The 11,656-nt window shown below is 55.0% G+C and overlaps 1 protein-coding gene across 2 annotated transcripts in view; it reads left to right on the forward strand.

The window, feature by feature from the left end:
• The window catches only part of LOC103264828 (rho guanine nucleotide exchange factor 10-like protein), a 61,842-nt gene that overhangs the window by 45,782 nt on the left and 4,404 nt on the right, over window positions 1-11,656 (forward strand). For both annotated transcript variants that reach the window (XM_021714730.1, XM_008062528.2), the window contains 4 exons: window positions 1,158-1,331; window positions 6,574-6,719; window positions 8,599-8,613; window positions 8,847-9,028. In XM_021714730.1, coding sequence (XP_021570405.1) covers window positions 1,158-1,331; window positions 6,574-6,719; window positions 8,599-8,613; window positions 8,847-9,028 — 517 coding nt within the window. The remainder of the gene's footprint in view (window positions 1-1,157; window positions 1,332-6,573; window positions 6,720-8,598; window positions 8,614-8,846; window positions 9,029-11,656) is intronic.

Below are 11,656 nucleotides of genomic sequence, written 5' to 3' on the forward strand. Positions count from 1 at the left end.
GGGACTGGGCCTCATCTTCCTCCACGCCTAGAATGGGACCCCCTGTAATGCACAGCTTGCTTTGTTCCTCCCCTGGGGAGAGGGCCAGGTGGCTGGTGGTGAGTGAGTCTGGGCTCCGGGAAGGGGACGAAGACATGGGGGTGGACCTGGGGGTGGAGTGAGCCCAGGCTGCTGGGAGGGAGTTCCAGGACCTGCTGGGCACCTGGCATGGAGACGATGAGTGAACGCGTCCCTTGGCCAGTTCAGACATCAGCCTCAGAATAGCTCGAGGATGCCTATGGGCTTGCTAGTTCCCACCGGGCCTTGGAGCGTGGGGTACTTCTCCAACTGCAGAGGGTCCTCAGACCGGGCGTCCCTCTGGAAAGAACCGAGAGGGTGGCTACCCTACTGGGGGCCTGCAGCATTTTCCCCAGAGCCAGGCTGTGGGTGTGGGCTGTAATGTAAGCATGCTGTTTATCAACACATCGGTGCCTGAGCCATCATTTATTTATTGCCATCTTAGCCATTTTTAAGTGTGAGGCTCAGTGGCACGAGTGCATCATGTTGTGTTTCACCATCACCACTGTCCCAGCCAGAACTTTTTCATCCTCCCAAACTGAAACTCTGTCTCACTGAACACCCCTCCAACCCCCGGCACCCACCACTGTGCTTTCGGTCGCTATGTATGTGACTGCTCTGGGAACCATCTGAGTAGAATCATACAGTATTTGTCTTTCCGTGACTGGCTAATCTCACTTAGCACAGTGTCCTCAGGTTCATCCATGTTGTGGCACATGTCAGAATTCCTTCCCTTCCCTTTTAAGGCTGAGGAGTCTCCACTGTGTTGCTTACTCGTTCACCAGTCGATGTGCCTCTTGCCTCCACATTTTGGCTGCTGTGGACACGGGTGGATGTGCATCTCTTTGAGACCCTGCTTTCTGTCCTCTGTGGCATAGTCTCAGACGGATCCAGGCATTGGTTTTAATTTTTCCATTCACGAGCTGCTTCTCAGGGTCCTGCTTCTCAGGGCCTTGTTCTACACCTGGGACCGTCTGCCCCGGGCCGCAAGCCAGCCCTTCTCAGACCTGGTCTCTAGGAGGTTGTAGGGCGAGGCTCTGCCCCAGCCCAGGAGGCTCTGCGTGGGTGGGCTTCTCAGTCTGGCTCTCTGGGCACCACAGGACATGCTGAAGAACACGCCCCGGGGCCACCCTGACAGGCTGTCGCTCCAGCTGGCCCTCACGGAGCTGGAGACACTGGCAGAGAAGCTGAATGAGCAGAAGCGGCTGGCTGACCAGGTGGCGGAGATACAGCAGCTGACCAAGAGCGTCAGCGACCGCAGCAGCCTCAACAAGGTGAGCCGGTTCGCCTGCACCTGTCGCCCATGGTCCTGCTCTGCGGCCACCCACTAGGTGGCAGTGTTCTCTGAGGTGGGAGGGGGCTTGCTTTTCTAGGCCTTGACCTTGAGGATCGGATTCTCGACTGAGCCCCGCACTCAGTACTGTTCATGCTATTTTAGGATAAAAGCTGATTTTGCGCATCTGCGCCATTTCCAGTAAAGACATCAGAAACGAGAGACTGGTATTGTGGTGAAACAAGTTCTCTCTGAAGTCTGCGCTTAAATCTAGATTTTGCCACAGGTGCTTACCCTGTGGCCTCAGGGGAATCACCCAACCTCTCTGAACCTCACTTGCTCCCTCTGAAAAGAGGAGAGTTTGATAGCATCTGATCCCCTGGGCTGCTGCGAGGCGAATGAGGGGGTTGGTTAAGCAGCTTCCCAAGAGCTGTCAATAGGAGATGAGAAGTCCATGATGTGTTTTGGGGCTGCAATTTAGGAGCATCCTGGTAAGAAAATCTTGAAAGACTTGCAAATGACTCCGCAGAGAATCCTATTTTGAAAGGGCAAGGTGACCTCATTGTGTCACCTGTGGTCACTGGAGTCCCCCTGCCTCCCTGGCAGCATGTGACGATGTGAGTTGCCCATAGCCACACCTGGATCCCTGACCCACTGGAGGGTGAGGTGGGAAGGATGGTTCTGGGTGGGGTTACCCTACCCTAGCATGTTGCAGGACTGCTCTTTGGAGAAGGGACGCCCTGTGTAGGGGGGTCATAGGTCCAGATCTTCTGGGGGAAAACTGGGAGTTTCTTGGCTCTTGGGGTCCTGAAAACAGAACTAAAGTTAGTGGCTGGCGGCCTCCTGGGAAGGAGATTTCAGCCACATGGGAAGGGACTCTTTTTTTTTTTCTTTTGAGTCAGGGGTCTCACTCTGTTGTCCAGGTTGGAGTGCACTGGCACTATCGGGGCTTACCGTGGCCTCAACCTCCTAGGCTCAAACGATCCTGCATCAGCCTCCTGAGTAGCCGAGACTATAGGTGCGTACCACCATGCCTGGTTAATTTTTAAATTTTTTTGTATACATGAGGTCTCTGTTGCCCAGGCTGGTTTCAAACTCCTGGGCTCAAACGATACTCCCACCTCAGCCTCCCTAAATGCTGGGATTACAGGTGTGAGCCACTGCACCTGGCTGGAACTTTCTAATAGTCCAGGAAGGATTGTCAGGAGGGATGGTAGCCCTTCCCATATGCACTGCATTTTACAGTATAGAGTGCTCTCTAACCTGCGTTACTCATCTTCATGACAGGCCTGAGAAGCGGGCTGGGACGAGGTCACCTGTAGGGTCCCCTGCAGTGCTGTGTGTCACATCTCAGGACTCTCCTGCTTCAGGCCAAGCTCAGGCTGCAGCATCTTTAAGAACGCAGCAGTAGTTGCCAACATTTAAAAATTAGAGGCTTAGCCAGGTGCTGTGGCTCACGCCTGTAATCCCAGCACTTTGGGAGGTGGAGGTGAGAGAATTGCCTGAGTCCAAGGGTTCAAGACCAACCTGGGCAACTTGGTGAGACATCTTTACAATAAATAAAAAAAGTTAGCTGGGCATGGTGACCCTTGCCAGTGGTTCTAGCTACTTGGAAGGTTGAGACAGAAGGATCACCTGAGCCCAGCAGGTTGAGACTGTGGTGACTGTGAGCATGCCACTGCACTCCAGCCTAGATGACAGAGTGGGACTCCAACTCAAAAAAAAAAAAAAAATTGGAGGCAGGATGTGGAGACTCACGCCTGTAATCCCAGCACTTTGGGAGGCCGAGGCAGGAGGATTGCTTGAGGTCAGGAATTTGAGGCCAGCCTGGGAAACATAGCAAGACCTTGTCTCTACAAAAAATCAAAACATCAGCTGGACGTGGTGGCACATGCCTGTAGAACCAGCCACTCAGGAGGCTGAGGCGGAAGGATCATCTGAGCCCAGGAGGTCAAGGCTGCGGTGAGCTGTGATAATGCCACTGCACTTTAGCCTGGGTGACAGAGTGAGACCCTGACTCAAAAGATAAATTAAATTGGGAGATGGCCCATGCAAATCATACCTGCGGGTCTCCTGGAAGGGTTGGAGAGGAGAACTGGTGGACTGGCCACCCTCCCACATGGCACTGGCTGCCCCTTCCCCTCCACCCTACACACTACCGCTTTCATTGATGTGACCTTCTGGCCCCAAGGTGTCCGAGTGTGCCTCGTCTGCTGCATGGGGATGGGGCTAGGAAAGACAGCAGACAGACAGGGGATGCCCTCTCCTGGGGGTGGCTCCTTCCAGGACCCCTCAGGGTAGGCACGAGGCATGGGGTCATTCCCTGCCCCCCTGTCCCCAGCCATCCCAGACACGCCTTCTGGTTTAGAATGTCTCAGGAGAAAAGCCTCCAGTCTGACCAAGGCCACCTATGCTGGAGTTTGCACATGGGAAGTTTCTCTTGTGTCTCTGCCTCTCTTTTCTGTGACCCAGAGCCTTTGTCTCGTACACCCGTGGGGCCTCAGTGCAGAGAGACCGCTCAGGAAAGGAAATAAGTCTTGTGGCAGTGCTCTGGGGCAAGTGCCCTGTTCTCTTCCTCTCTGTCCCTGTGGGAACCCGGGCCGCAGAGTGCAGTGGGCTCTGGCTGGAGTCAGGGAGACCCGTTTGATGTGGCATAAGGGACTAGATGCTCTGAGCCTCAGTTTCTCCATCTATCCAGTGAGGGTGAGTTGGACAAGTGGGGACCGCATCTGTGCTTCCCCCCAACACCAGGAGGCCCCCTGGACAGTCCCAGCCAGCTTTGTGGCCTGTTCAGTGATGTCCCTTTTGCCGTCACCCAGGGAGAAGCAGAAATGAAACTGGGTGGAGCCCGAAACGGAACCATGCCAGTATTTCAGAATCGCCTACTCAGGAGCCTTGGGGGATGCTTGTGCAATCTCCGGGTCTTCGTTTTCTTTCGTTCGTCTGCTAAGGGGCAGGGGATGATTACCAGGACCCAGGGGACTTTCCTCTACTTAGTTTTGGGTCATGGCATACTTGGCTGCCCTCTGTGGGGCCCCGCTGTCCTCAGAGTCTGAGGAATGTTTTCACGCGCTGACGACCAGCTTGCATGTGGAAACAGTTGTGGGGAGCTCGGCCTTAGCAGCTGTGGTGGTTCCTGAGGGTCCTCCTATGTGTTAGGAGCAGTGGGGCCTCCTCTGGCTCCTGTCACGTCGCGCGCTCCTGCACAGTGCAGGGGACAGCGGACATGGTCTGTCTCCACACATATATGTCCGTCATTCTGCAAGGGCGGGATCTCGGCAAGTTGCTTTGCCCTGGAATCTCAGTTTCCTCATTTGGAAGATGAGCTTCACGGGCCTGCTGTGAGATGTGGAATTGAGTACCCGTATGCAGGGGGCGTTCGATCCCATTTGGGTTTCTGGTTCTGCGTAGACTTGAGAGAGGTGATTCTTTTTTTGTTTTGTTTTTTGAGTTAGAGTCTCACTCTGTTGCCCAGGCAGGAGAGCAGTGGCACGTTCACAGCCACCACAGCCTCGACTTGCTGGGCTCAGGTGATCCTTCTGCCTCAGCCTTCCAAGTAGCTGGAACCACAGGTGTGCGCCTCTATGCCCAGCTAATTTTTCTTGATTTATAGTAGAGATGAGATTTTACCAAGTTTCCTAGGCTGGTCTCGAACTGGGCTCAGGCAATCCTCTCACCTCGGCCTCTCAAAGTGCTGAGATTACAGGCATGAGTCACTGCATCCAGCCAAGAGAGATGATTCTTTAAAGAACAACAGAGCATGTACGTCAAGGAGGCTTTGGGGTGATCTATCCTTTCCCAGTCAGTTTGGGGAAGAAAGGAGAGAAAATGATTGTCACCAGAGTCACGGGTTTTGGGATAGAATTTTGCTGACTGCCCTCCCTCTTCCCCAAGAAATCCATGTTAGGAAAAAAGATGGTTCCAAGGGGTCCCTGGATGGGTTGGTTGTCCCAGCACTAGTGGGTGCGGGGGGGTGGGTCTTGGTGTCCAGCCTGAGCTTGGCAAATGCCTGCCCGGCTGTCTTGGACTTGAAAGTCTTGGGCTTGAACCTGCTCAGAGAGTGCCTTACCAGTCTGTTTCAACCCTGTCCCCAGACTGTCAAAGAGGCGAGACGGGCCAAGGCTTTCAGCAGGTTAGGGTGCAGCGATGGGACTGACTCCCAGGCCAAGGTCTCCTGCACCAGGCCACGCCTCGCCCCAGTGAAGGCCTTCACAGAGAGCGGCTATCAATGGAGTATCTACTGCGTGTCACATGCAGGCCTGGCCTTGTAGGCCCGTGACACGTATGGCCACACATGACCCGCTCAGAAGGGTCCCACATTTGCCTTAACATTCTGTTGTGGCTGCCTTGAAATTCATAGTAACTTTTGAACAAGGGCTCGCGCCTTCGTTTTACACTGGGCGGCGAGAGTTGTGCAGCCAGATCCAGTCATGTGTTTGTTACCTTGTGTGATCTGAGCAGTAGATGTCATTGCTCCCATTTGGTAGGTGTGGAAACTGAGGCTTGGACAGGTCAAGTGGCCTCCTGAGGGCTTCACAACTGGAGAGCAGAAGCCGGGACAGAACTCGTCTCTGTGACTCAGAGCTGTGTCCTTATCAGTGGTGGCTGTGCAGGATGCTCATAGGGTGGGGCTAGCGATGACTGGCTCACCTGAGAAGGGATTGCCAGCCACTGGGCCTGGTGGGTGCAAGGGTGAGCGGTCAGGCTATGCAAGGTCTCCCAAAGGGGAGACCCCACTGCACGGGCTTCTGGTCTTTCTCCTCAGTGCATCTTGTCATCCACAGATGGAGGAAGTGGTTCTGCCTTCTTCTCTGCCTCTTCTGGTCTTGATCTCCCTTTCTTTTTTTTTCTTTTTGTGTCAAGGTTTCACTCTCTTGTCCAGGCTGGAGTGCAGTGGCATGATCACCACAGCTTTGACTTCTTGGGCTCAGGCAATCCTCCTGCCTCAGCCTCCTGAGTAGCTGGTAGCTGGAACTACAGGCACGCATCACCATGCCTGGCTAATTTTTTTGTTTTTTTTGTAAAGATGAGATCTTGCTATATTGCCCAGGCCAGTCTCGAACTTCTGGGCTCAAGAAATTCTCCTGCCTTAGCCTCCCACCATCCAGGAATTACAGGCATGAGCCACTGCGTCCAGTGCCCTTGGTCTCTCTTTCTGCACTGTGGGAGAGGTCTGAGTTTCTGGCACAGTAAAGCCACCCAGGCTGTGATGCTGTGGCTGACCTTCCCTGTCCCCTCCCCAGCTGTTAGCCTCGGGCCAGAGGCAGCTGCTCCTGTGTGAGACGCTGACGGAGACCGTGTATGGTGACCGCGGGCAGCTGATCAAGTCCAAGGAGCGCAGAGTCTTCCTGCTCAACGACATGCTGGTCTGCGCCAACATCAACTTCAAGTAAGTGGGCCCCGGTCAGGCCGGGTTGGCGGGGCGGGGGGTGGGCAGTACCCCTCCCTGGAGACCCCATCCTGTCACGCCCAGTCTCTCAGCCGGCCACTCTGCAGCAGCCCCGTCAGGGCTCAGTTTAGGCCTCCAATGTGCCTCCTTCCTCTCCCATTCCCCTTGGCCTGCTCTGTCACTGGCCCCCAGCACTGCAAAGTACCCGGCGAGGTCATGGGGGCAGTCCCCAGCCTCGGGCACACAACTGGCTTTTGCACAGAGCTGTCTGTTCCGGAACTTTGCAGTTGGTAACTGAACAGTGGTTTTGACCACGTTGGGACTCAAGAGGGTCTTTCTTGTGCCCAACCCAAATCCTTGCTGCTTCAATTCAAATTGGTTTTCCTCTGGCCAAATCGCAGTGTTTCTCCACGTGAGGCTTTGCCTTTTTCCCACCGTCCAGGGCGTCTTCTGCCCACAGGAGCCTGCTTTCCTGGTTCGGGGCCAGAAGTTGCAGAAATGCCCAGAGCCCAGCCGCCAGGCTGTGCCTGAGAGCTGGAACCCTGGAGCGGGGTGACAGTGAGGGTGGGTCTGTAGGCTGGAGTCTGCGGCTGGTGGCTGTGTATACCAGCCCCACAGAGAGTTTACACTCAGGTCTGTGAGGCTTTTGGGCCTCTTACACTTGACTCACACAGGAGTTCACACACCCAGGTCCATGAGGCTTCTGGGCATCTTACTCTTGCCTCCCACAGGGAGTTCACACCCAGGTCTGTGGGCCTTCTGGACATCTTATGCTTGCCTCACACAGGGTGTTCACACCCAGGTTGAGGCATTTGGGAGATGCGACATCCCGGGTCACGTTGCCCAAGGCCCTGAGGCCTGGAGCCAGGGCTGGTGGTTCTTCAGCCGCCCCACCTGCCCACCCCACCCCCATACATCCCCTACTGCCATGTGGGTGTCAGGGATTGGGACCCTCCAACACATGCTCCCTGAGAACTCCAGCAGTGGCCTTTCTAGCTGGGCTCTTGGGGGAATCCCTACTCTCAGTACTGGATACTTTAAAAATCATTACGCAAACAACAGTATGGCAGAATAGCCAAGATCCAGGGGGAATAGTCAAGATCCATAGTTACTCCCAGTGTTGATCCCAGCCGGGCTCTCCCACCGTCCAGCCGGAGTGTCTCGGGGAGGGGCACCTATGGAGTCCGATTTGGATTCAGCACTCAGAGTCCAAATTGTGCGTTCCTGTACATGGCCACGTGGTGATGGACTGCGTGTCCTGGAAGGGGACAAGCAGGGCTGTCTTGGGACCCTCACGCACCATCCACCCACCCACCTGTCTATCATCCATCAGGTGTACACCAAACCCTGACTTGGTGCCTCACAGGTGACTCCAGCAGCCTGGTGGGGACCTCGGCAAAGAAATCTCTGTTACAGAGGACAGCGGGCAGTGCCTGCGGCTGACCTGTTCATTCATTCTTGTCCTCACTCATTCAGCTACTATAAATCTTAAGTCCTGTTTGTGTCCTGGGTACCATGCTATGCCAGTGATATGACAGACACCCTCTTTGTCTTTATGCTGCTCAGGGTCTAGCATGGGGTGCAAAGTGGGGTACTCGTGGCCCAGTTTTGGGGGATCCATTTGGATGATTTGGGTGTCAGCATCCCTGTCTGCCATACAAAGTTCCTGGCGGGGCTGTTGGGAGAAGCAGAGGTGACCGAGGGCCCAGCCTAGGGGGAGGACCCCCCTCCGTGTGCTCCCCTCTGTCCACATGGGCCTGAAGGCTGTCCCTCCTTCCATGCCTGGCTCCCAGCCCCATGGCTGGCCCACAGAGGGCCTTAGCTCTCATAAAATTACTCCGTCACAGTAATGGCCTTCCTCTCCTTGTCTCTTTCCTAGGCCTGCCAACCACAGGTAGGTGTTGGGCTTGGACTTGGGGCATGTGATTCTGGACCTGGGGCTGGGGTACCTGGTGCTACTGGCCCAGCGAGGGCTCCCTGCTCTGCCCGGCTTGGTCTTGGCCTGAGATCTTTGCTTGGGCTGCTTGGAGCCTGGCTGCACTGGTGTGCTGGGAATGGTGCCCTGGGCCAACCCTGGGGTGGGGTGGCCATGGGCTCTCCAGGACCTCGTCTTCTCTGTCCTGCCAGGGGCCAGTTGGAGATCAGCAGCCTGGTGCCCCTGGGGCCCAAGTACGTGGTAAAGTGGAACACGGCATTGCCCCAGGTGCAGGTGGTGGAGGTGGGCCAGGATGGTGGCGCCTACGACAAGGACAACGTGCTCATTCAGCATGCCGGTGCCAAGAAGGCCGCTGCTGTGGGGCAGGCCCAGAGTGAGTACCTGCTGTGCCACTGCCCCTCGGCCCCACTGTCACAGCCTGACTGTTCCTGCCCAGCTGGTTGGCCCTGTCACAGGATCCACATGTGGACCTATGGGCAGCTGGCCCAGGAGGCCCATGCTGGTGATGCCTGGTGGGGTGTGGTATGTTGCTCTGCGGGTTCTTTTGACTCTGCCACAGAAAAGAATTTCAGTGCAAGTCCCAAGTGTGGATTAAGACAGAATTTATTAGAAAGAAGGACACGCCCGAGCAAGGCGTGGGTGCCTTAAGCGAGGGCATGTGCTTGCCTTTGACAAGAAGCTTTATATAATTTTACGACAGTGATTAGGCAAACCTTGAACTAAGAGGGGTGGGCTGCTGATGTCTGGTCACAAATTTTGATGACCATCTCTCAACCTTCTAAGGTCACACTGTTCCACCATCCTGCTATCTTTCTCCCTAGCACCTTCCACCATTTGTGGCTGTTAATGGACTGCATCCTCCCCACCCCTCCTGCCCAGGCCATAAACTCTATAAAGAGCAGGGACCCTGTCTGTCTCGTTTACTGCTATCTCTCCAACCCCTGGCACAGAACCTGGTGCGTTATGGGTCCTCAAGATGTCTTTGAACAACTTGCTATTCATGGGCTTCCTCAAACCCCTGTGCCTTTTCATGTGCTCTTGTCCTTCCTGGCAGTGCCTAACTAAATAATGAAAGTTGTTGCCTAACTAGACGTGGGCTTTTCTTTTTTTTTTTGAGTTGGAGTCTCACTCTGTCGCCCAGACTGGAGTGCAGTGGCCGCTCCTGGCCACCGCAGCCTTGACCTGCTGGGCTCTGGTGATCCTTCTGCCTCAGCCTTCCGAGTAGCCGGAATTACAGACACGCACTGATTTTTAAATTTTATTGTAGAGATGAGGTCTCGCCAAGTTGCCCCAGCAGGTCTCGAACCCGTGGGCTTAGGCCGTCCACTCACCTCAGCCTCCAAAGTGCGGGATTCAGGCTGAGCCACTGAGCCCGGCTGTGGGCTTTTCTTAAACCCTCATATCTATGTTCGGGTTAACTCCCTATCATTTCTGTGGTTTTCTGCACTGGTATATCCATATTCCAGCCCTCAGGGTGGCCGGGTCTGATGTGCCTGGTGGGTTGGGTGAAAGTTGGGTACTGATAGGAAAGACATCTGAACGATTACCCTGTTTTAATTTAGGCCTGTCTGCAAGAAACTTATCTATGTTTAAACTGCTGTAGCTAACCTGCCTCACTGGCTGTGCAGCCCCACGCAGGGCTGACTTGTGTAGCCGGGGCCTTACCCGCGTGTGCGCAGGCATCTCCGGTCCCTGCATGTCTCTGCCTCACCTCAGCCACTGTGCGTCTGTCTTGAAGAGTCCTGGCTGCTCTCCCTCCCCCACCTGCACCCTCTCCCTGTTTGTCCTCTGCTTCCCACTACTCTCAGGGTCAAGGCCGTCGCACAGTCCCAGGGTGCCCCACCTGCCTCTTCTGCTCTGCCCCTTGTCTCTGCTGTGGCCACAATGGCCTCACTGGGCCCCTGGATGGGCTGGGCTCCCTCATGCCGTGGGGCCTTCTCCCCCTCCTGCTTTCATCTCAGTGGCACTTCCTCAGAGAAGCCTTTTCTGGTCCCTTGAGGCCCGTCCTGTGCGCTCAAGACCCATGGCTGCATTTTCCCCTTTGTGGGTGACCGATTTGCTCCTGGTAGTGCGGCCTGGGCCTCGGGGCACAGTGGGCCTTAGGGTCCTAAGTTGCAGGGCTAGCAGAAAGGAGCCCTGTGCCCAGAGGCACCGTCCCTGGTTGGGAAAGGCTCCAGATTTCACTTCCCGTCTTCCACTGCCTGACCCAGGGGATTGATTGCCTCACGGGTTCTGGAAATTCTGAGGGAGCAATTGCACCACCTCCTCTGGGGCCGGGCCGGGCCAGTTGCACCCACTTCCAAATGCCGTCCCTCTCCCTGCTCTGCAGGGTGGACAAGCTGGGAAGGTCCCTGGCCCCACTGGCCTCTCCCAGAGGCCCTTCAGCCCTCACTCACCGCACTCTCCCTCCCCAGCGCTTGGGGCTGTCTGGGGCTGTCGCCCAGGACCCCCTCCTGGGTGACTGATTTTTCTGCAGCTGTTTTCCTCAAATTAGCATCCGATCCATACTGCCAGATCCTTCGAGAGGGCCCAGGCAGGAGGGGCGGGGAGGCAGCGGTCCACAAACAGCCACAGGTGGTAGAAGGTTCTGGGAGAAGGATCAGGATTTCTGGGCAAGATGCGTCGAAGTTGTTATAAAAACTGCAAGTCGCTGGTGACAATTGTAGACAAAATCCTATTAAATGTGATGGCTTTATAGTTATAGCACTCAAGTTTTTATCTTTGTTTTTTCTTTTTAATCAAGTCATCAAATACAACAATCTCCCTGATTCCCTGATTCTCAAACCACTTTCTCATTCACACTCTCAGTCCCTCCACACGCAGGTCCAGAACTGATACAAATTTATAGAGAAAGAAAGGATTTCAGGGCTCAGCATCACAGTGACTTTATTACTGGTTTCACTCTGACTTTGAGATCCACTTCTACAAAGGGGTGCTTCCCGTTGTTCCCAGAATGTAAACCTCTCCCTCCCCTCAGGCCTACTTTCTCTTTTTTATCTAA

Source organism: Carlito syrichta, unplaced genomic scaffold (genome assembly GCF_000164805.1).
Source record: "Carlito syrichta isolate Samal-C Ts95f unplaced genomic scaffold, Tarsius_syrichta-2.0.1 Scaffold305734, whole genome shotgun sequence".
In the NCBI taxonomy this organism is placed as follows: domain Eukaryota; kingdom Metazoa; phylum Chordata; class Mammalia; order Primates; family Tarsiidae; genus Carlito; species Carlito syrichta.